The sequence below is a fragment of the Schistocerca gregaria genome, chromosome 9, assembly GCF_023897955.1.
Source record: "Schistocerca gregaria isolate iqSchGreg1 chromosome 9, iqSchGreg1.2, whole genome shotgun sequence".
Taxonomy (NCBI): Eukaryota; Metazoa; Arthropoda; class Insecta; order Orthoptera; family Acrididae; genus Schistocerca; species Schistocerca gregaria.
Window position 1 is genome coordinate 209,143,249 of NC_064928.1, and position 23,158 is coordinate 209,166,406.

At 41.3% G+C, this 23,158-nt stretch overlaps 1 protein-coding gene across 2 annotated transcripts in view; it reads right to left on the reverse strand.

Moving 5' to 3' along the window:
- Positions 1–6,191: 6,191 nt before the first annotated feature.
- LOC126291620 (alpha-actinin, sarcomeric) overlaps positions 6,192–23,158 on the reverse strand; it is a 443,231-nt gene continuing 426,264 nt past the window's right edge. For both annotated transcript variants that reach the window (XM_049985169.1, XM_049985168.1), the window contains exons 14-17: positions 21,110–21,361; positions 14,269–14,394; positions 10,396–10,554; positions 6,192–8,704 (exon numbers count right to left, since the gene is read on the reverse strand). In XM_049985169.1, coding sequence (XP_049841126.1) covers positions 8,546–8,704; positions 10,396–10,554; positions 14,269–14,394; positions 21,110–21,361 — 696 coding nt within the window. In that variant the 3' untranslated portion in view covers positions 6,192–8,545. The remainder of the gene's footprint in view (positions 8,705–10,395; positions 10,555–14,268; positions 14,395–21,109; positions 21,362–23,158) is intronic.

Below are 23,158 nucleotides of genomic sequence, written 5' to 3' on the forward strand. Positions count from 1 at the left end.
ACGCAGGCAACAGAGCATGCACAATGTCGGCACCAGTACAGTGTATATCCACCTTTCGCAGCAATGCAGGCTGCTATTCTCCCATGGAGACGATCGTAGAGATGCTGGATGTAGTCCTGTGGAACGGCTTGCCATGCCATTTCCACCTGGCGCCTCAGTTGGACCAGCGTTCGTGCTGGACGTGCAGACCGCGTCAGACGACGCTTCATCCAGTCCCAAACATGCTCAATGGGGGATAGATCCGGAGATCTTGCTGCCCAGGGTAGTTGACTTACACCTAGAGCACGTTGGGTGGCACGGGATACATGCGGACGTGCATTGTCCTGTTGGAACAGCAAGTTCCCTAGCCGGTCTAGGAATGGTAGAACGATGGGTTCAATGACGGTTTGGATGTACCGTGCACTATTCAGTGTCCCCTCGACGATCACCAGAGGTGTACGGCCAGTGTAGGAGATCGCTCCCCACACCATGATGCCGGGTGTTGGCCCTGTGTGCCTCGGTCGTATGCAGTCCTGATTGTGGCGCTCACATGCACGGCGCCAAACAAACACGCATACGACCATCATTGGCACCAAGGCAGAAGCGACTCTCATCGCTGAAGACGACACGTCTCCACTCGTCCCTCCATTCACGCCTGTCGCGACACCACTGGAGGCGGGCTGCACGATGTTGGGGCGTGAGCGGAAGACGGCCTAACGGTGTGCGGGACCGTAACCCAGCTTCATGGAGACGGTTGCGAATGGTCCTCGCCGAAACCCCAGGAGCAACAGTGTCCCTAATTTTCTGGGAAGTAACGGTGCGGTCCCCTACGGCACTGCGTAGGATCCTACGGTCTTGGCATGCATCCGTGCGTCGCTGCGGTCCGGTCACAGGTCGACGGGCACGTGCACCTTCCGCCGACCACTAGCGACAACATCGATGTAATGTGGAGACGTCACGCCCCACGTGTTGAGCAATTCGGCGGTATGTCCTCCCGGCCTCCCGCATGCCCACTATACGCCCTCGCTCAAAGTCCGTCAACTGCACATACGGTTCACGTCCACGCTGTCGCGGCATACTACCAGTGTTAAAGACTGCGATGGAGCTCCGTATGCCACGGCAAACTGTCTGACACTGACGGCGGCGGTGCACAATTGCTGCGCAGCTAGCGCCATTCGACGGCCAACACCGCGGTTCCTGGTGTGTCCGCTGTGCCGTGCGTGTGATCATTGCTTGTACAGCCCTCTCGCAGTGTCCGGAGCAAGTATGGTGCGTCTGACACACCGGTGTCAATCTGTTCTTTTTTCCATTTCCAGGAGTGTATTTCTTGGTGTAAAATACAGCAAAATACTCTGCTACTAAAGTGTATTTACATTGTCCTCGCTACACTATACCTTTGGTTCCCCCCCCCCCCCCTCCCCCCCACTAAAGATGAGGTTTTTGACTGTGGTCTTCTGTGCTGTATGTTTTCTACGAATGCTATGTAGGAGAGAGGGGAGTGGATTGGTAATGAGGTGGTGTTTATAAAGAATACTCGGCATGAAAGAACAGGCATATTACAATATTAATGGAAACTAAACCGAAAACAACTGAAACGCAATTAGGACTAGCAAATAATAGGTCCTGACGTAATTCTTATTTGATTTAAGATCGAATACACTGCAGAATTAGCCCCTTACCTAGTTCGTATTTATTAAAAATTGCTTTTGCAGCCAATAGCCCCAAGTGACAAGAAAACAGCACATTCAGTCCTGTTTACAGAAAGGGAAGACACTTGATTCACAGAATAATAAACTAATGTCCATTGGCAGCTCCTAGAGCATATTGTACACACAAACATTATGATCTTCCTAGAGGAAAAGAGCATTCCCTCAACAAATTGACATCAATTCAGGAGAAATGACGAATGTGAAACACAGCTTGCTTTATTCACATCACTAACCAGTTGTCCACCTGAATGAAAGACCACCGCCAAACTATGGCCAAGAGCAAAGGGTGACCACTTAGTGGCAGAACACGCTGCTTAGCACAACATGCTCAATTTTAATGGCAGCTTTCCCAGCCTTGCCACACAGATTTTTTACACCAAACCCAGGTTCTCTGAAGTACATAGATTGGAACTTTGTATTAAATCCTTTGATCCCACGATCTTCCTGGCCTCTTTCTCTGACAGACCTGCCCCCACACCCATCTCCACCCCTTCCCGTGATCCTAACTTCACTTATCCCACATCACACCCCCTTCTCTTTTTCTGATGTCCCCTTCCCAATTCATTTCTCCAGGTCACAGTGTGCTGGGGCACGGCTCCTTTTGCCTGCTGCTAGAGCGAGCTTACTGCTGCCACATCCCTATCCTGTGCATCTGCTGCCTATCCCTCCGAGCAGTCAGGAAGCCTTCCTCAACCTCCTTTCTCCCCTCACCCATTCCAACTTACAACCCCTCACTCAGTCAAGTTGCAGTGCCATCACAATGTAGTCAACCAGAATAATGCAGCCACACTGGTTTGTGTGTGTGTGTGTGTGTGTGTGTGTGTGTGTGTGTGTGTGTGTGTGTGTGTGTGTGTGTGTGGGGCAGGGGCCGGGTACAGGGTTACGGCGCACACGCGCTCTACAGCTCTGAAAAGGATTCATCCAAAAGCTAGCTCTCAATAACTGTTACTCAACTATTTGACTAGTTATTACATTTATTGCTTTAAATTACACTTCTGACAAAAAAAGTGAGGCACGCAGAAGAAATGGTTGGATGTCAACGTAACTTCGTAGACAGACACGCTATCAACGGGTATGTAAACGGTTCTCTATGACAGCCGTAACAGCCACCAGAGTATTAGTGTTTTCACCAGGTCTGGTTGGGTATAGAAGGGGCATGAACACTGTCAGATTTTCGATGATCACTGAAGGACACATATGTTGTCTACTTGTATGACACAATTACCACCACCTTACAAAGTTGAAAGGGGCTCACTGTAGGTCTTCATTTGGCCACTTGGTCGAATCGTGCACTATTTATGATTTATAGGGGATGTGGATGTTTCACTGCACTACTGTTTGACTGGATGAGAGCGTGAAGGTAAGTATACTTACCATCAATGTTCCAGTTGACCATCACAAGGGAGGATCAGCATATTGTGTACTGAGCACAGTGTAAACCTTTTACACCTGTGCCCGATTTCAAGCACAAGTAATGTACTCCCAGCAACATTCTGTCATTCCGCACCATTCGTCAGAGAGTAGCAGCAGCTGGCAGAGGGAATTATTGTCCTATGCACAGGGAGCCATGAACACCATGATACATTACTCCTTGAATCACGGTGTGGGAAACCATTGGGTATACTTCAGGTCTTAGCTGGTAGCAATCGAGTGAATTCTGATAGCACAACAGTAAGTGACAGACATCCAGTGTTCTCATGTGAAAGTGTCCTAGTGCCGTGATGTTGAGATACATCAGTAGCCAGAAGATCCGCAGGCATGCTCCCCACAAAATGCGTGTGGAACCACCACGAACATCAACTCTGCCCCAATGCCAGTATCGAGGATATTGGGGACCGTTTACAACAGTTGTGGGCCAACATTCCTCTGGAAAGGACAATGGCTTCATGACACCATTCCAACCAAATCAGTGTGTGCATGAATCCAGGCCAAAATGAGTGCAAGATAATACTGATAAAAAGTCAAGTGCTTTGTAACCACATTGTGACCACTGAAGAAACATCACATTTCCTCTGAACCCATTAAGTCTGATTTTGTTTATCCCTCCCCTTTTGGGCCTTCACATTTTTTTTTTCTCTCTTCAGATAGTACATTTAGCTATCTAGTATATACCTTCGGAAGAAATGTCAGGAGTGCCGACAGCTGCACATTATTCTAGCTTTGTCTCCCATTCATCTGGACATACGAGGGGGACCCAAAAATAACCGGAATCTTAATGCTGCACGTGTACTTGTAGTAGCAGGTTGCGCCGCCAGAGGGTTGTAGTAGGAGCTCTGCCAAGTCATTCTGCCGTGCGGCGTCACGCAACAGTGAGAAGTGTGGTTTTTCTGGCAGTTCTTAGAGTGTGCGTACAGTGCAAACGTGATACGAGGAAATGGCTAGTTCTTACTAACAATATGTGGCAGTGAAGTTTTGTTTCTTGCTCGGCAAGAATGCAGCAGAAACTGTTGCTACGATTCAAACAGCCTGCAAAGACCATGCTCTTAGTAAAACGCAAGTGTATGAACGGTTTTCTCGGTTTAAAAAGGGAGAAATGGTGGTTGAAGATCAGCCCCGTTCCGGTTGACCTTCAACTGCTCAAAGCTAAGACAACATTGACAAAATCTGTGATCTCATCAGTGAAGATCGACGCAGGACAATCGACCAACTCGAGAACTTGTCCAGGTTGTACTGGAACTCAATTCAGCGCATCTTGACTATCGATTTGGGGATGCGAAGAATGGCAGTAAAATTCGAGCCAAAGCTTCTTACCAGAAATCAAAGGGATCGCTGTGTTCAAGCCTGTCTCGAAATGAAGGACGTGTTCAAAGATGATCCACATTTTTTCAACAAAATCAGTACAGGTGATGAGTCATGGTGGTATGGGTATGATCCGGAAAGTAAACAACAGTCATCACAATGGAAGAAACCTGGCTCACCTCAACCAAAAAAAGCTCGACAAGTGAAGAAGTTTGTCGCGAAAACGTCCAGCTTTGTGGGATTCTGGCACGTGGTTCCTGCATCATGACAACGCTCCCGCACACACGGCTCTCAGCATTCACATTTTTGGCCTAAACGAAGACAACTACCTTGACCCACACGCCCTATTCGATGGATTTAGCACCCTCGGAATTCTTCCTATTCCCAAGGATGAAAAGAGACTTGAGAGGGAAGCGTTTTACGGATGTGTGAGACATAAAACACAATGTCATGAAAGTGCTAGCAGGTATCAAAGAGGACGAATTTAAAAGGTGCTTCGAACACTGGAATGAACGTTTGGACAAGTGTATTAATGCTAATGGCGCAGGATATTAAGGTTGTATTTGAAAACAGTAAAGTATATGCTTTCTAGAAAGAAATTCCGGTTATTTATGGGTCCCCCATCGTATGCTCTAACTGGTGTTTATCCTGTAAACACTGGTATACACAATACCAAACCAAAACATAAAATGTCCTGTCTCCAGCTTCTGAAATGTAAGATACATGTTAATTTAAAGAGCTTTTATTTTAAAATATAGCTTTTATATAAATACAGTACAATCTGTTTACAAGTAGTTCAGCAGTTACTGTTACTAGACACACACACTGAATAAAATAGTAACAGAAACAAAATAATCATAGATGAGTGATGCACGAATTAAATGTTTTTAAGTTGAACATGACTAATTTTATAGCACCAAGAAGAATGTCACTACACACAATGCTGCTGCTCCCCTCCATGTGTCACACACTGATGCAGTCCCAGTGTAATTTGTGGTCAAGTCTTCAGTATTTGTGCTATACACTGACACTTATTTCCTCAATAGCAATGTTTCCTCTGTTCTTTTAGTGTCCTATCCACCACTGGACTTAAAATTCATTCAGAGGCTTTTACCACATTTCCACAAAAATGTAGAATGGGAATATCTCCCATGCCCTTTACTGATTTTAAATGAAGATCTTCATAACAGTATTCTTATGAACAATCCACATGAATGATTGCCAGTAAATGTACAGGTGCTGCTTCCTGTAAGCAGTTTTAGGATATGACACCAGAGTTGGAGGAAGAGGGGACAGTTTGACATTCATTTAAAAATGAACGAGTGGGAGCCAAGCACAGTTTATCAAGTATCCTTTCATGTCATACACCTGATGAAGTTGAGTTGACACATATTACAAAGTAGTGTGACACACGTTAGGGGCAGTGGTGAAGAAAATGTCAATGATGGCAGTGCAAACTTATTAAAAATAACTGGTCCTCTTGATGATTAGATGAAGGTGACCTAACTAGTTGCGGAGCTTTGGCATCTGGTGATACAAAGAGTACACTAGAAAACTTCCTCTATAGCTCCAAGCATACAACAGTTGTCACATGTTCCCTGTTCAGTCATAATAATCAAAATGATGGGAAAGGAACAGTACACATTACCTCACAAAATGAAGGTACTGCTATATATGAACGCAGCATAGCTCCAAATTAACCGTCCTTTAAACTCCAAGCATACAGTAACAACCAGGTGTGTGTAAACTTAATGAGGCTAACTGTTGAAAATCATTTCTTGCTTTATTTCCATTTGTATATGTACATATTTTTGTTGTGAAAGGTACATATATGACAGTTGTCAATGAGTTCAAAATTTATACAATAACCATGGTTATCCTTTCGATTCGTTGCCATTGCAGTCGCAAACTTGCTCTCAATGGCCGTTCGTTGTTCCTTACGGAAGGAAAAAAAAAATAAATAAATATAAATATATAAAATATCATGCCGTGGAAGGCTGTTTTAGCACGCAGTTTTGGTGATGGTAAAGTTTGTTTGAGCCCGGACCCTTCTGAAAAACATTACTGTTCAAATGAAAGAAGAAATAAATATAAAATAAATCTTTCATATATTTTTAGAGCAATCTTATAAATAAAATGATCTTTTCCACTTAGTTTAGAGGCATTAACATAAACTTTGCCACAGAATATTTGTCAAAAGGGCCCTGACAGTAAATTAATACAAAACTTAATTGTGTGAAGGGCCGTCCCAGTTTCAGAATTACATCAGTCTGATATGTTTAATAGAATCTCCGGCTTGCATTGTACTAACAAACCTCTGAGCAGTACCACAATAGTACAACACTTGATTTCAGTCACTGTTTGGATGACAAAAACTATGCACCTCAATCGACAACAGTGAATACAGATAGGTATTATCGAAGCAATTACAAGAGACGCTTTTTGTGACCAGATTCTGAAATATCATTATTTACAAAAGGCAGCAAGCGCCCTTCACAATTGCATGGCTTAAAATAGTTTAAAATTCTCCACTCTATTAATAGGAGACAGTATTTCAGAGATTTTTGTGCATAAAATTTTTAGGAATACACACTATATACACACAGAGGCATTCTGCCCACTGACTGGGCACTGCTCAGAACATTTTCTGTACTGAATTCAAATGAGCTTCATCATTCAGTAGCAGTGAAAACAAGGAAAAATGATAGTTTTATAAGAAGGAACTTATAACAAATTAAACATTAACAAATAAATAGTGCTTATTGAAAGAAAAAACTGGAGAACCCAAACTCCAAAATAATCATCTGTATGCTACAGCCCAAATACAATTTGGACAGACAAAGTATCTGTCATATTTATGTATTATTACACAAATCTCAAGAATGTAATTTCGTGTGTTCACTTGCACTGCCAATTCCAGAGAAGAAATTCAAAAACAATGAAGTCTTATTGTAAACTGCAGAATAGTACAACCACAATAAAGTTACCTAAATATATATCTGTTTCTTTTGCCACACAATTTCAAAAATAAGCTCTACTTTGAAACTATATATTATAGATATTTCACAAAAGATTGCATCTCACTGAGGGAAGACAAAGTAAATTTTACAAAAATGTAGCCAGCTAGAAACATGTCGTCTTTTTTTGTTAGTGCTGCGGCCACACGCGCTTCTTCCCTTTCTCTTCTGAAAGCTGAGCTCATTTACTTTTAGCATTACACATTACAAAAAAAAAAAAAATTATATAAATCGGCTGCACGGGCCACCCAGTGTTCGCTGTAAAAATTTCAATCTCACACTGCCCCACAGTTTGCTGCTGAGGTCTTCACAGGTGTCAGCTAAAGCAGTTTACAAGGATGGAGATTTCTAAGCACTTTGCTATCGACAGGTGAAATTCCGACAACGCGGCATAAGGAAAACCCCCACCCAAGCACCACCTTTCCGCTTTCACAGTACGTCACTCATTCTTCCAAATATTGTGCTTTTTTTTCTGTGGGCAAAACATCTATTTACAAATGAACAGGAGCAAAATTAGATCTTACAAAAGTCGGTATTATATCAAATGTAAACGCAACAGTGCCTGCACTAGAATTGCAAGGGCTACTTATCCCTCAGCACGGAGCAGAAATACGGGATGTGCATGTGTCAACTCTTAGGTTCATAATTTCAAGTTTTACAAGCCAGCTGTTGTTACACCTCTTATCGGAGGAGAAAATAAACTGCAAAAATCACAGTTTGCAGTGTCACACAGAGCAACTGCAAACGGCGAGCTAGCAAGGCTCCCATATAGCACCCTTTTACTTATCAGCACCAAAAGCAATTCTGCCATCCTGCGTGTGTAGTAGTACACAAAGGGGGGGGGGGGGGGGGGGGCCGAGAAATGAGTGTAACTTAAAGTACGGAACTCGGGACGCAAAGTGACGTTCCCCTCCAGAGCGCGGCACGTGCCGACATCAGGCACACGGCAGGCACAGGGCTACACAGCACCCGAGAAAATCTAAGCAGCAGCGAGACAGCGTCCATCCACAAGACCGCTCGTCGGTGTCGGTGTCAGCCGGTTCGGCCTCGTCGGCCCGTACATCCGAGGGGTGGGGAGAAACTGTAGAGAGGGCACGGCTCCTACAGGTCCGACTCGCCGTACAGTGCGGTCGAAAACGACATGTAGTCGAGTGCGCCGGGCACGGCATTGGGGCCCTTGTAAGGAGGCATGCGGTGGATGCAGTACTCCGCCTGGTCCGGGGGCAGCTCCCGCCGCAGCTCGTCGGGCAGGATGTAGGGCTGAAACGGGACGGACACGTGTCAAAATCATTCTCCAATGTTCTAACTGATTAAAAAACTATATAACATCGATCAAACTCATTATTGCAATACTGTATATTTTTAAGATTCAGTTCAGTAAAATCACATATTTCATTAACGAAAATTCCAGTATCTCATTTGCAATGAGGTCCACAACCGTGATAAATTCTTGAATGATATCAATTTGCCACTTTGTGTATTAATGTCAGGATTAAACCACACATCATATTGTTCAGTATTATGTAGTTTCAGCTGTATAGCCACTCTCAGTTGTCTGCAATATGTATCAGACAAAACCAAATTAAAATACAAAGCATAAATCAAACAATGTTTGTTTACTTGTGGTTGGTCAACCATGCTCTGTTTCAAAGATACGTGACACAGACAAGTATCGCTGGCTGTAATCGAAGTATGCGGTTCTATGATATAGAATGATCTGAGTATTTGTGTTTCATGGTTTATACTCTGTAAGTACTCCATTTATTCAGTCAGCTAAACAACCAGTGGTTGATTCATGTTTGTATTTTAACACGATATATCATATATACATATTATTTTATTGATTTTGGTTGGAGAACACTGGTGCTGTTTTAGTAGATTACACTGTAGGAGATACTGCACCCAGCCACCAGTTTTGTTGAAATGATTTTATCGTACCATTCCCAGTTTTGGGTCTGAGCCCATTTTAAGAGAGTCCTTTGACTTTTTGCAATTTTCACTTGTGTCTTCCTGAAAAGCCCTCCTTTAAGACAGAAGTTTGATTTTCTTCTACAATCCATGCTAGTCCATGAACTGAACAGCTGTAAGAAGTCAACGTTACCATCTGACGATGGGCTGTGCCCCAAAAACTAGTAATGGTATAATAAAATCATTTCAAGAAAACTTAAAGCTGGCTGCAGCATTCCTACAGTGTAATGTATGTGTTCTGCAGACGCCCGAGAATGGCTGCACAGCCGAAATTACATACTAATGAAAAATATAAAATGAAAGTATGGTTTCAGCATAATATTACCAGCCAATGTGGCAAATTGATATTGTTGAAGAAAAGGAAAATTCACTAATGTATTTTTTGGAAATAGATGAGAAAGGAACTGAAATGTAGTAATATGTTTGTGTGGGATAATAGTGTTAGCACATTACTGATGTACTTAAAGCTAAGTGGTGTTATGAAACATGCACCTTTGTTAAGAAACTGGATTTCCATATCACTGTTTAAAATGAGATATTTAGAGAACAATACCATTCATTTGATCATTTTCAATTAAATGGGACTTCTTTAATCCAATCTGCTAATATTTTGTATGTATTTAGTGAAATTTGATTATAAATTTATTTGTCCTGACTGGGATACAAAGAAGTACTTTAATAACCCACTTTGGTTGTGCAACAAAAAAATAAAAGTTTATACATAAGGAAAAGTGTGTGTGTGTGTGTGTGTGTGTGTGTGTGTGCGATGGAAATACTACTCATTTCAATCTTCTGGCGAAGTGCCAGTGTATCACAGTCTGTTTCCTCATACAGTGTGGCCAATTTTTTTGGTAACCTTCTTTCTTTGAGAAAGATTTATATCTTATTCTGCAATAAAACAATGAAAGGTGCACTTAATTGCTGAACTACACCTCCGATGATAACAATAATATTGTATATGAAACTGGAAGAGAGAAACTGACCTTGTCACCCGCAAGGATGCGGAATGAGTCAATGACCTGCTCTGCGGTATCTGTGTCTGTGGTTTCGCGTGTCATGAAGTCCAAGAAAGCATCAAAGTGAACGTATCCAGTGTTGTTTGGATCCACCACAGCCAGGATACGCTGGAAGTCTATGTCACCCTAGAATTCAAGAACACATTTTTACATAGTTATATACATTCAACACAACTGGAGAGAGGAAGAAAGAGAAAGTTGAGCCACTTTACTTAGTCTTATACAATCAACGTACAAAATAATACTGAAAAAACAGAAGTACACACTGCACCTATTAATAGCAACCTACGAACAAAGTATGCAACTTAACTGCACAAGTTTTCTTCAGGTTAAAAGAAAATACAGATGATAAAACTATATTACCCCTTCCGACAGAAGAGCCTTCAAGTGAAAATTACCACAAATTTCATTTATTGCTGGAAAGAGTGAAATAAAGTTAGTTTCAGTATCAGCAAATATTTCTGGTTTGTGTCTCAAAGTTGGATAACATCTAGTTTCTATTACTGAGGTGCACAATGAAAAACAGAAATATTCACATCATACTCCAAATGACAAATGCTATGTCTGAGTTGAAAAGGAAAGATGAAAAGAGTGCTTATTTATGTTATATCCATACTTGCCAGGAAAAATGGCTGAAGTTCACTTTCTGCAGTTTCCTCTTAACTGCAGACAGTGTATTTACACTTCTTTACCTCTCACATGTGGATATAAAGAGCCTTCTTACGGTCTCTTTTACATAGCAAAATTAGTAATGTATGATGGTAGTTTTACGTTCATGTAGTAGCTGCTGTTTCACCAGGATATTTAGATCAACACTTTTTCATCTGCCACTGTTCCCTCAGAATGTGCTACATTTTACCAGTTACTGTATTCCCATTGGGCAAGCTATGTCTACCACAGCCCAGTCTGTCATCACATTTCACATCATGATTTACTTCATGACACTGCCGAACTTCCACAACTTTAACAAGCCAGTTGGAATGTGGAAGTTTCAAAGACACTTTGATACTCTGTTTAACTGTAAAGGGAATTACATTCTTTGGATGGGTCGACTACACAATTCTGGTGTTGCAGATATAGACTGCCATGGTAGGAAATGGGACCACCACCATACAAACTGAAAAACCAACTGGATCCCAGATAAGATGACTTCAGTGTAAACATAACCAAAGCTCTTGTTCGTAATGGCAGAGAATGTTTGTTTAGAGTACTTGACAGAGTGTACAAAGAAAATTTTCATCTGGCAATGAGAAACAAGGAGGCATCATTCAACTACTTAGGGCGATATGAAGAAATAAGTGAAGTACATAGGCATAAGAGATTCTACAGTCCGATTCGTCAATTTTCTAATCTTCGAAATCAGAATAAGAAAAGCTGTTGAACCTTCACTAGAGGAAGAAGAATGTGGCTTAGGTCTTACTTGTCAATTAGATACCTGCATTTGCTGTCTGAGGTGACAATCAGGAAAGTTGTTGACATATCATGTAAAGAGAATATGTCACAGTAACGTGTTACAATAACGCTTTATGGGAAATCCTGAGAAAAAAATTAAGTTCTCAGGTCCTCCTGCACATCAAGAATGTTAGTGTTAAGAAACTGCATCAGAAAATCTTTACAGTGACATGATAATCATAAGGAGACCAAATATTGTTACGAGTCCGTAACAGCAGATAAGACTGAAATAAGAACCGAATCCAACTTAGATGGTGCCCATCACCACTCCTGTACATCATAACAGCTAATGCCTTAGTTTTACTTATAATGTAATGTCACAGAATGAGAGAGAAGTGGAAACATAAGCTAAACCAGATTTCTGGCATGATGCACCTATGGCACTGATTTTCAAAATAAAAACCAGCAAAACCATCACAAAGTTTAACGTTGACCAGTAATTCTCAAACAGCCCATTTAAGAATTGCAAATGAGAGAGAGAGAGACCACTATCTAGCCCTTAAGTATTCCTGGATAAGAATAATGAAGTAATTAACAGATAGTCATTTACAGGAAAGGTACTATACCAACCACCTATCAAGACAATAGGTTTGGCCACACCTGCCTAATCTGTTCACTATTGCCATACCACTTGGCTATTTCAGATTGGTATTGTTAACAAGAAATGACAGTAAAGAATATTTATAGATGCCAATGCCAGAATACCTAGACTAGTGAACAGGGGCCGAGTGCGATGTGCCCTCTGCCATCAATTCAGCAAGAAGCCGTCTCTGAACAAGTAGATTTACGACTACACACAAAATTCTTGGAAGTTGGTTGCATATGCCAAGGGAAGAGCACTGGTCACCCATGCATGTCTGATGAAAATGTTGAGCATATCTGAGGTGTATTCACACAGAGCCCTCAGAAGTCCACAAGATGGACACACCATGAACTCAAAATTCCTGAAACAATAGTAGGACATGTTTTGAAACAACATCAGAATAAGAACCCTTACAACTTGCAGTTACTGCAGCAAATGTATCCCTGTCACCTTAAGAGGAGGTATGACTTTTGTATTTCCATTCTTCAGAACATGGCACAGAACACTTCTTCCAAACAACTCATCTTTTCAGACAAATCAGTGTTCTAGCTTTCTGGTAAAGTAAACCACCATAGTTTAAAAATTTGAGGGTCACAAAATCTTGGTGTCACCATTGAACATGGAAGAGACTCGCCATAAACTGAATGTTTTTTTCGCAGTTTCTATTCACACAGTTTATGGACCTTTCTCTTGTGTGGAGGAAACTGAGACAAGAATGTCAAAACTGAACACGCTGCAAAAGTGGTTGTTTTCTCAATTTCACGAAGATTTCCACGATTTCATTTTAATGCACGACAGTACTCCATCTCACTTTCACGCTGAAGTGTGGGATGGTGCTGTCACGATAAAGCTGAAATGTTGGTTTGGAAGAAGTGGACAGCACGATCTTGTCCATTGCTTTTGGCCTCTCAGGTCACCAGACCTCACAACTTACAATTTTTTCTGAGGGGGTATATAAAGTACAGAGCCTTTATCCCGCCTATGGTAGCTACTTTTCAAGATCTGAGAAACTGTTGTAGACGTTGATACAATAAACAGGGACATGTTGATTTGTGTGTGGAATGAAATGGCCTACCTTTTCTATGTTTCTTGAGTGATGCATGGTGCTTATGTTGAGTGTATGATATAGTATCTATGTGAACATACAACTCTGAACCATCCTCTATCCATGGACATGCTCAATGTGTTTCTAATATTTCATAGTTTGTCTTTAATAACAAACTCAAATCTGTTCTTTCTTTCTGAATCTGTATCATAACTAACTGGTCAGAATAGGGAGAACTTTAACAGTGGCAGTTACAGTACCACATAAAATAATGCAATGGCAAACAGACTACCTTTTCTTGAATTCAGACTTGCTAATTTTCATGATGACACCCAATAAATTAATACACACACATAAAAACACAGAAAGATGTTACGAGCACAGAAATATATATATATATATATATATATATATATATATATATATCACACACGACCACAGCCAGAGACAAAGACAAAGTGTGCGCGCACGCGTCCGTGCGCACGCACGCATTCCATCCTGGATTTTCCATTGTTGTATGTATAAAATCAGCTGCATTTTGAGCACAAGTAATGCAAATTATTACATAGTACTGAAGATTTTTAAGAACATACAGAATTAATTAAATTTTTCATATGTTTCCATAATGCGTTTGTTTTTTATATCTAGTATGTTTGTGATGTTGCTTACAAAAAATACTTCACATTTGTGCACACAAGAAAGATAGGAGTAATGGCATCGTATGTGAGCTGACAATGCTGGAAATTGTGCATACACGTACCTGTCTGTCCTTGCCAATGCTGTAGCCGAGGCTGACCAAGCAAGACTTGAACTCCTCAGGTGTCAGGCGGCCAGTGCGGTTCTTGTCGAAGTGGTTGAAGCTGCTGCGGAACTCATTGAGTTGCTCCTGTTGCCAATGACAGAAAAAGAGCCATTCAAATGAGGATAGCCAGTTAGGTCACTTGTCATCATAGCTTCTCAAGTGATACTTTAAGAGCAAGAGAGATATATTTTTCTTCTAAATGAGAGCACTTTAATATTTCTGCAATGTAGACCATTTAATTAACTTTTTTTTTTTTTTTTCCAAAACAATTTCAGTGGCACTTCATCCCCTGAAACCAGCCATCAAATAATTTTCTCAGAGCATTTTCATCCAAATCCAGTTAAAAAACAAGAAATTTTTGGTCAGTCTCAAAGTCAAACACTTCCTCATTCCCAAACCCAAAAATGGTCTAACACTATTTATCTTTAAGGAACCCTCGTAATGGAATCAGCTGATGCTATATTCTGATCTTCCCTAAATAATGATGCTATACTTATGGACCCTGCCAGATAACGAATCAAACTGCTGTTATTGTTGGGCAAGTTTACCATGTCTATGTATGATATTGCTAGAGGATAGTTATGCTTCGACGCAGACTGTCATTTCCTTATTCAGCGAAGTGAACTACCTTAACTATTGTGGTGGTTTCCACCATCTATCAATATTGCCACATGTGTTACTATCCAGCAAGTTGCCTATGTTCAGTTCAACCATGTACACAGTGAGTTAGTAACTCTTATAATTTTCTTTACATTCAGGACTATTTTATTTTATTGTAAACTTACTTGCCTTTTGTTTTATGTTGCAGTGTACTTGTCTAAGCGTAGAAAGTAACAACTGCTACAGAAGGGCAAGTCACAAAAATTACTGTTCTGTACGAGGGTTGTATCAAAAGTAGGGTTCCCATATTTTTTTACAAATAGAAAACATTGTTTATTGTTATTAATTTGTACATCATTCAAAAGCTTACAGTTTTGTCTATTTTTTCAACATAGTTTCCATTTTTTTTTTTTTGACATACTTTTAAAGACGGTGCTCCAGCTTTTGTATTCGTAAGTCGAAGAAGTCGGCTGCCAACCCATTGAGGAAGCATGTGACCTCTGCTCAGACTTCATCGTTGCTCATGAAGTGTTTGCCACCCAAGTGTTCCTTTAGCTTGAGGAAGAGATGATAGTCGCTGGGGGCTAAGTCCGGGCTGTACAAGGGAAGAGGCATAACGGTCCACCCAAATTTCTTCATAAGCGCCTGTGTTTGACGAGCGACATGGGGTCAAGCATTGTCGTGGAGAAGCACTACTCACTCCTTCAGTCATCCTCTCTGGCAATTCTGGATTTTTCGCAGGGGTTTGGTTAATGTTTCACAATATCTGTCCCAGTTTACTTTCATCCCAGGTTGCACGAAATCGATAAGGACTCTCCAGTCTTTGAGCAGCTCACTGTTGATGCTCTGGACAATCGCTTCCGAAACCGGCAGTCTTCCACTCCATTCTTCATCGTGAACTTCCGTGCGACCCTCAGCAAAAGCCCTGCACCATTTGTCGACACGTTGAACGGACGTACACTCTTCACCACAAACCTCAGTCTGTTGCCGATGAACTACCATGGATGGTAACTTCCTTGCAGGGAGAAACCTGATTACTGCTCTAATCTCGCACTTGGCAGGAGCGGCGATCAACACTTCCATCTCTGACAGCTGCCAGCCAACACTGAGAAACTTAACGAATGGAGGACAGAGGGGCTCGAGAGCAGGGGAACCACTGTGCGTGGCATTGTTGTCGGATTTAGCCTAAGACGTTCCCTCGAGGTTGTAGTTAATTGGGAACCTTACTTTTGTTACAACCCTCATATGTTCCTGAAACTTAGAATGTTTACTAACACTTCCAAAAATATTAAATCAGTTTTCAGTCCCAAGTGGTTACAAAGTCACATTATTCTTGGTCATTTCTTTGAGGCACTTAATAATTACTCCTTTTATTTGTCTCAATCTTCAGCTAACCTTCTAGTCAGAAAGGGGGAAAGAGCCAGACCCATCTAGGCCCTAAAGTAAAAACATGAAGAAATCAGAACTCCCATACAATCTAGTTTAGACAGGCTACTCATATGAAACCTCTTACATTATGTCCATACACAGCAAATGACTGTCAAGAACATAGCAGAGTCTAATTCCCATTCTGCAATTTCATCTTTTTCGATTCATGCATCAAGATTATAAAGAACGACTGCTTAAATGCCCCTGGGTGTACTGTAGTTCGTCTAACTGGGTTTTCATGAATCCTATGGGAGCAACGCATAAGGGGTTCTAAGACATTCCAATACTCATCAGCTGAGACTTTGTAAATGGGCTTTCACAGGATAACTGACATTCATCTTCGGGCATCTGTCATTCACCTTTTTCAGCATTTCCAAGTCTTTCACAGGTCAGAAAAACCTTGTCCATTTGTGCTGCCCTTCTTTGTAAATTGGGTGTCTTAATTAATGTTCTAGTTTCAATATGCTGTAGAAATAGAAGCACTGTTCAGAATGACTCCAAATTCAAACAGCATATTATTGATGCAGGAAGAAACGTCACGGTGGGAAGTCGTGGAGGTGGGGTGTGAAGACCAATAGCTGGCATCGGAATATGCACATGAACAGACATGTGACACAAAGCTGTTCCTCAGTTTGCATCCAAAACACACAACATGACTGACTCCATGAATGATCACGCACTGCTGGTAAACCAGTTTTACAAGAAAGGTGACTGTGCGCCAGTAGCCTGCTGAAGTTCTGGACACTCATGAGTATGAGAAAAGGCAATTTCCAATGTCTGCTAAGAGTCTGGAGAAAATGCTTAGTAAGTTTGAAAAGAAAAGTTCTTTTGAACTGCAGTGTGGAAGGGAGAAAGCTTTTGATCCGACACCTGTCACAGATGTATCCACAGCGTTGCAGGAGGGGTTGAGTGGTGGTGATCAAACATGCAGTGCACAGAGGATTGTCCTAATGTTGGACATGCCTGCAAGCACAGTGCATAAAATCCTATGAAACATCCTGCATTGCTATCCCTACAACATCCCTCATGTCCAGAATTTGTTTCCTGCTGATCTGCCAGCAAGACAGATGATTGCTATGGAATTTCTTGCTCACGTGGAAGTGGACAATGAATGGCCATGGCCATGGAACATTCTGTGGACAGATAGGAGCATTTCCATCTCCAAGGACATGTCAATACTCAAAACTGCAGAAGATGGGCAATGGAAAATCCACATGCACATCAATTGGTACCACTTCAGTCTGCAAAGATGACTGGGTGGTGTGGGTTGATGCCATCATTTACCATAGGTCTTTTTTTCCGAGGAGGTGAGTCCTGCAGGTCTTGTTACCTGTAATGTCACTGGTGAAGCTATGAGAGTCTTTAGCGCACCAGTGTCATTCCAATCCTTCAATGGCATGGATGTACGGGTATGGTAATTTTGATGCAAGATGCATTTCTCCACACATTACACAGCTAATGAAGCAGCTGCTGTTGAGGTATTTCAGAAATGCTAGAATTAAGAGCCGCCATTTCCCTACAGCCTGACCATCCACATCACCTGTCCTTAATCTGTGCGACTTCTGGCTGTGGAGTTATCCAAAGCATGCTGTGTTCAGTGCTCTAATTATGAATGTAGCTGAATTGAAGGCTTACATTCTGCAACATATTCAAAAAGCCGCAAGATTCTCTGACCCATTGTGAAACAAGCCTTGCAGACAAACAAAAATTACGCGAAGTGAAATGTAGTGTGAGGAGGGCTATGCGAGAAGCGTTCAATGAATTCGAAAGTAAAGTTCTATGTACTGACTTGGTAGAAAATCATAAGAAATTTTGGTCTTATGTCAAAGCAGTAGGTGGATCAAAACAAAATGTCCAGGCACTCTGCGACCAAAATGGTACTGAAACAGAGGATGACAGACTAAAGGCCGAAATACTAAATGTCTTTTTCCAAAGCTGTTTCACAGAGGAAGACTGCACTGTAGTTCCTTCTATAGATTGTTGTACAGATGACAAAATGGTAGATATAGAAATAAACGACAGAGGGATAGAGAAAAAATTAAAATCGCTCAAAAAAGGAAAGGCCGCTGGACCTGATGGGATACCAGTTCGATTTTACACAGAGTACGCGAAGGAACTTTCCCCCCTTCTTGCAGCGGTGTACCGTAGGTCTCTAGAAGAGCGTAGTGTTCCAAAGGATTGGAAAAGGGCACAGGTCACCCCCGTTTTCAAGAAGGGACGTCGGACAGATGTGCAGAACTATAGACCTATATCTCTAACGTCGATCAGTTGTAGAATTTTGGAACACATATTATGTTCAAGTACAATGACTTTTCTGGAGACTAGAAATCTACTCTGTAGGAATCAGCATGGGTTTCGAAAAACACAGTCGTGTGAAACCCAGCTCGCGCTATTCGTCCACGAGACTCAGAGGGCCATAGACACGGGTTCCCAGGTAGATGCCGTGTTTCTTGACTTCTGCAAGGTGTTCAATACAGTTCCCCCACAGTCGTTTAATGAACAAAGTAAAAGCATATGGACCATCAGACCAATTTCGTGATTGGTTTGAAGAGTTCCTAGATAACAGAACGCAGCATGTCATTCTCAACGGAGAGAAGCCTTCTGAAGTAAGAGTGATTTCAGGTGTGCCGCAGGGGAGTGTCGTAGGACCGTTGCTATTCACAATATACATAAATGACCTTGTGGATGACATCGGAAGTTCACTGAGGCTTCTTGCAGATGATGCTGTGGTGTATCGAAAGGTTGTAACAATGGAAAATTGTACTGAAATACAGGAGGATCTGCAGCGAATTGACGCACGGTGCAGGGAATGGCAATTGAATCTCAATGTAGACAAGTGTAATGTGCTGTGAATACATAGAAAGATAGATCCTTTATCATTTAGCTACAAAATAGCAGGTCAGAAACTGTAAGCAGTTAATTCCATAAATTATATGGGAGTACGCATTAGGAGTGATTTAAAATAGAATGATCATATAAAGTTGATCGTCGGTAAAGCAGATGCCAGACAGATTCATTGGAAGAATCCTAAGGAAATACAATCTAAAAACAAAGGAAGTAGGTTACAGTACGCTTGTTCGCCCACTGCTTGAATACTGCTCAGCAGTGTAGGATCCGTACCAGATAGGGTTGATAGAAGAGAGAGAGAAGATCCAATGGAGAGAAGCGCTTCGTTACAGGATCTTTTAGTAATCGCGAAAGCGTTATGGAGATGGTAGATAAACTCCAGTGGAAGTCTCTGCAGGAGAGACGCGCAGTAGCTCGATACGGGCTTTTGTTAAAGTTTTGAGAACATACCTTCACCGAGCAGTTAAGCAGTATATTGCTCACTTCTACGTGTATCTCGGGAAGAGACCATCAGGATAAAATCAGAGAGATTAGAGCCCACACAGAGGCATACCGACAATCCTTCTTTCCACGAACGATACGAGACTGGAATAGAAGGGAGAACTGATAGAGGTACTCAGGGTACCCTCCGCCACACACAGTCAGGTTTCTTGCGGAGTATGGATGTAGATGTAGATGCTGTTTCTTGATTTCAACTTGTGGCAGGAAACTGTGGACAGATTACTGAACATGTCTTGTGCCAGTATCAAGACAAAAAACCAATGTCGCCTTGATTAAAAACCGATGCCATTTTGCTTTTTATGTTATTTTTGCCCTCAGGACAATTAAAAACCAATTTTTCCCACTTGATGTGGTACGATCTTGCAGTGGTGGATGAGCTTACCTAACTGAAAGTACCACAACTGTTGACTGCCGAACATGAGCAGTCATGCACATTGTGTAATGTGGATCTCAAACAATAGCCATCATATTGGGATTCACCTGTCATTTGAGCCTGCTTGGTATGGGTCTCTGACACCTGAGAAATATTCTAGGATGTGTTTTAAGTGTGTTCTGCAAAACAATCTCTTCTGTAGATAGATTTTATTTTCTCAGTATTGTGCCAATGGACCGAAGTCTGCTGCCTGCTGTAACTATGACTGAGCTATGTGACTGTTCCATTCCATATACCACAAATTGTTACACCCTTGGCAATTGTAAGAGTTGATCAACCTGAGATTTGTTGCAATGTGAGAAGGGAGCCACTTTACATTTCTGAACATTTAAAGCAATGTCATCAAAAAATTTCACCTATCTCTCAATTTCTTTGGCCACATTTTTTCTGACGAGTGTTATTAGAGGTACTTGTGACGAGTGTTATTAGAGGTACTTGCATAATGTGCAAAATGTCTGTGGTTCCTACTAATATTGTCTGCCAGGTCATGGTCTCATTAGACTTCTCTGGGGCACATCGGAAGTTACTTCTAGTTACACTGATGACTACCCATCAAAAATAACATAACACCTCCTCCCTACAAACAAATCCTCAATCCGGTCACAAATAATGTCTGATACCCTCTACATTTGCAGTTTTGTTAATGAGTCACTGGTGTGGTACTGAATCTAACAGTTTTCGAAAGTATGAAATACTTCATCTATCCCATTAACTTGACTAACAGTTTACAGGTTGTCATGTGGCAGAAGTGTGTGTGTCAAGTTCCGTACGATAATTTTTTTAATCCAATCTGGCTGGCACAGAAGTGGCCATTCTGTAAGAGATACTGCATTGTTTGAGCTCAAAAGATACTCTAAGGTTCTCCAACAAATTGATGTCAATGATATTTCATTGTAGCCTTCTGGACTACTTCTAATTTTGAGTGCCATAGGGTCAAGGGTTCTGGCACTCAACAAGAGTGTCAGCCACTGCCTTAGAGATTGCAGTTACCTGGGTGATGCCCTTGGAGTCCCTGGTGAGGATCTGGTTCTCCACCTCATTGATGTTGCGGTTGATGGAGGTGAGCAGCTGCTCCCAGCCAACACGCAGCGTCTCCATCGTGTACTGCGTGTAGCGGTTCTCAAAGATCATGCCTTCCTGCACAGCCTGGTGGATCTTCTCCAGCTCCTCGATGTGTGGCTTGTATGCATACACGCCCTGTTCGTACTCTTTCAGCCTGTGCAGCTGGTCTTCCAGCGAGCCCTGGACAAACAGAGATTTGCGTCAAAACTTGTTATCCTTCAGAATAATGAACATAATAGCAAATACAGCAAAGTTCCCAAATATCTAGGTGTGGATTACCTGCCTTGCATGTTATCTGTGCATTGTTTGGTGATTTTAGAAAAAACAAAAAAATGGAGCCTAATGTATTCTATTTTAATCATGAAAGAATGTTTTCATTTAGAATTCAAATTTCTCGTTGTGAAGGCATAATTCATGAAAGCATCCACACATTGTTACATACTGATACCTAAGAACTGGTATCTTAGTAGCTAAATGATGCAGACATACTGCCAAAGGTGTGTTCAGTAGTGGAAAAGAGCTACAATGAAGTGACTGAGGAACTATTAACAAGCACAGCGAGCATTGAAATGGAATGACTTGTTATCAGAGTACGCAAGACAAAATTTGTTGACTATACCAATGTTTTGTCTCTCCATAAAATGAGAACCATCATCAGAAAAAAAGATAATGGAAAGCAGAAAGAGGAATAAACTGGACAATTGTTCCTCAAAAGTGAGCTGAAAGCAAATACCAAATACAGTATGTATTAAAGTTATATTTTAAAGATAATTTTGTAGTAAGTCTATGGTGAGTAATGTGGAAGTATTTCAGTGAGCTTTCACATGTGACATGTAGAACATTTTCCGAATACAGTAAATAGCAGTTTCCAACAAACAATGTGTATTTTGGATTAATAAAACTGATAAATGCACTGAGTGTAGTTTCAGCTCTTTGAGACTGCAGATGTGTGTACAAGTTGTGCTTGCGCGAGTGTGTATGTGTGTCTACGGCTGACAAAGGCCTTAATGGCTGTAAGCTACGATTGTGTGAATCTTTTTATTGTGCCTATCACAGTTCAGCATCTCCACTATATGGTAAGTAGCAACTTTCTTTCTCATATTGTTACATTCAATTCTGGATTTTACATTGTTGTATTTTGGATTACCGTTTTTTCTGGATTCCATCTGGTGTCAAGACCACATTAACTCAGAGCTTACTGTATGTTGAAATGAAGTTATAATGGTACTGCCAAAACCACTTGCTATCCACACTTACCAATAATAAACACATGCTTCAACAATAATCAAAAAAGTGTCATTAGTACTGAGAACATTCAACAGTTCAAAGTGATTTTAAATCCTCAGAAAAACAGGTAGGCACTATAGATCAGCTAGTGCATGTTTCATGCACTAACTGACTTCACTCTGTTCATGGATCATTGTTCTCTACGTGGCACTGACTGGGCAACGTACGAGGACAGTGTGCTGAACGTGTTTCTGGTTTATGCATTTATTTTACTGTTAGTGACTTTCTCATTTGCATGCATTACTGCATCGGGAAACCAACAATGGCACTATTCACCACCAAAAGAAGTATGCGCATACAAAACGCATGCCTAAATTTGAGAAGGTAATTTCTGAGTATGCAAGTTTGCAGCACAGCATTGTATAGACTTGAAACATGGACTGTGAGCAAGTTGGAAAAGAAGAGAACTGAAGTGTTTGAAATGTGGCCCCAACTAGATAAATAAGAAATGAGAAGGTTCTCTGCAGAATCGACAAGAGAAGGAACATGAGGAAAACAATGACAAGAAGATAGAGCACAATGATAGGACATGTGTCAAGACAACATGACACAATTTCCATGGCACTTGAGGAACTTGTAGATGGGCAAAAATTGTAGAAGAGGGAAGAGACTGAAATATGTAGAACAAATAAATGAAGATTTGGAGTGTAAGTGAGATGAACATATAAGTACAGGAGAGGAAGTGGTGAC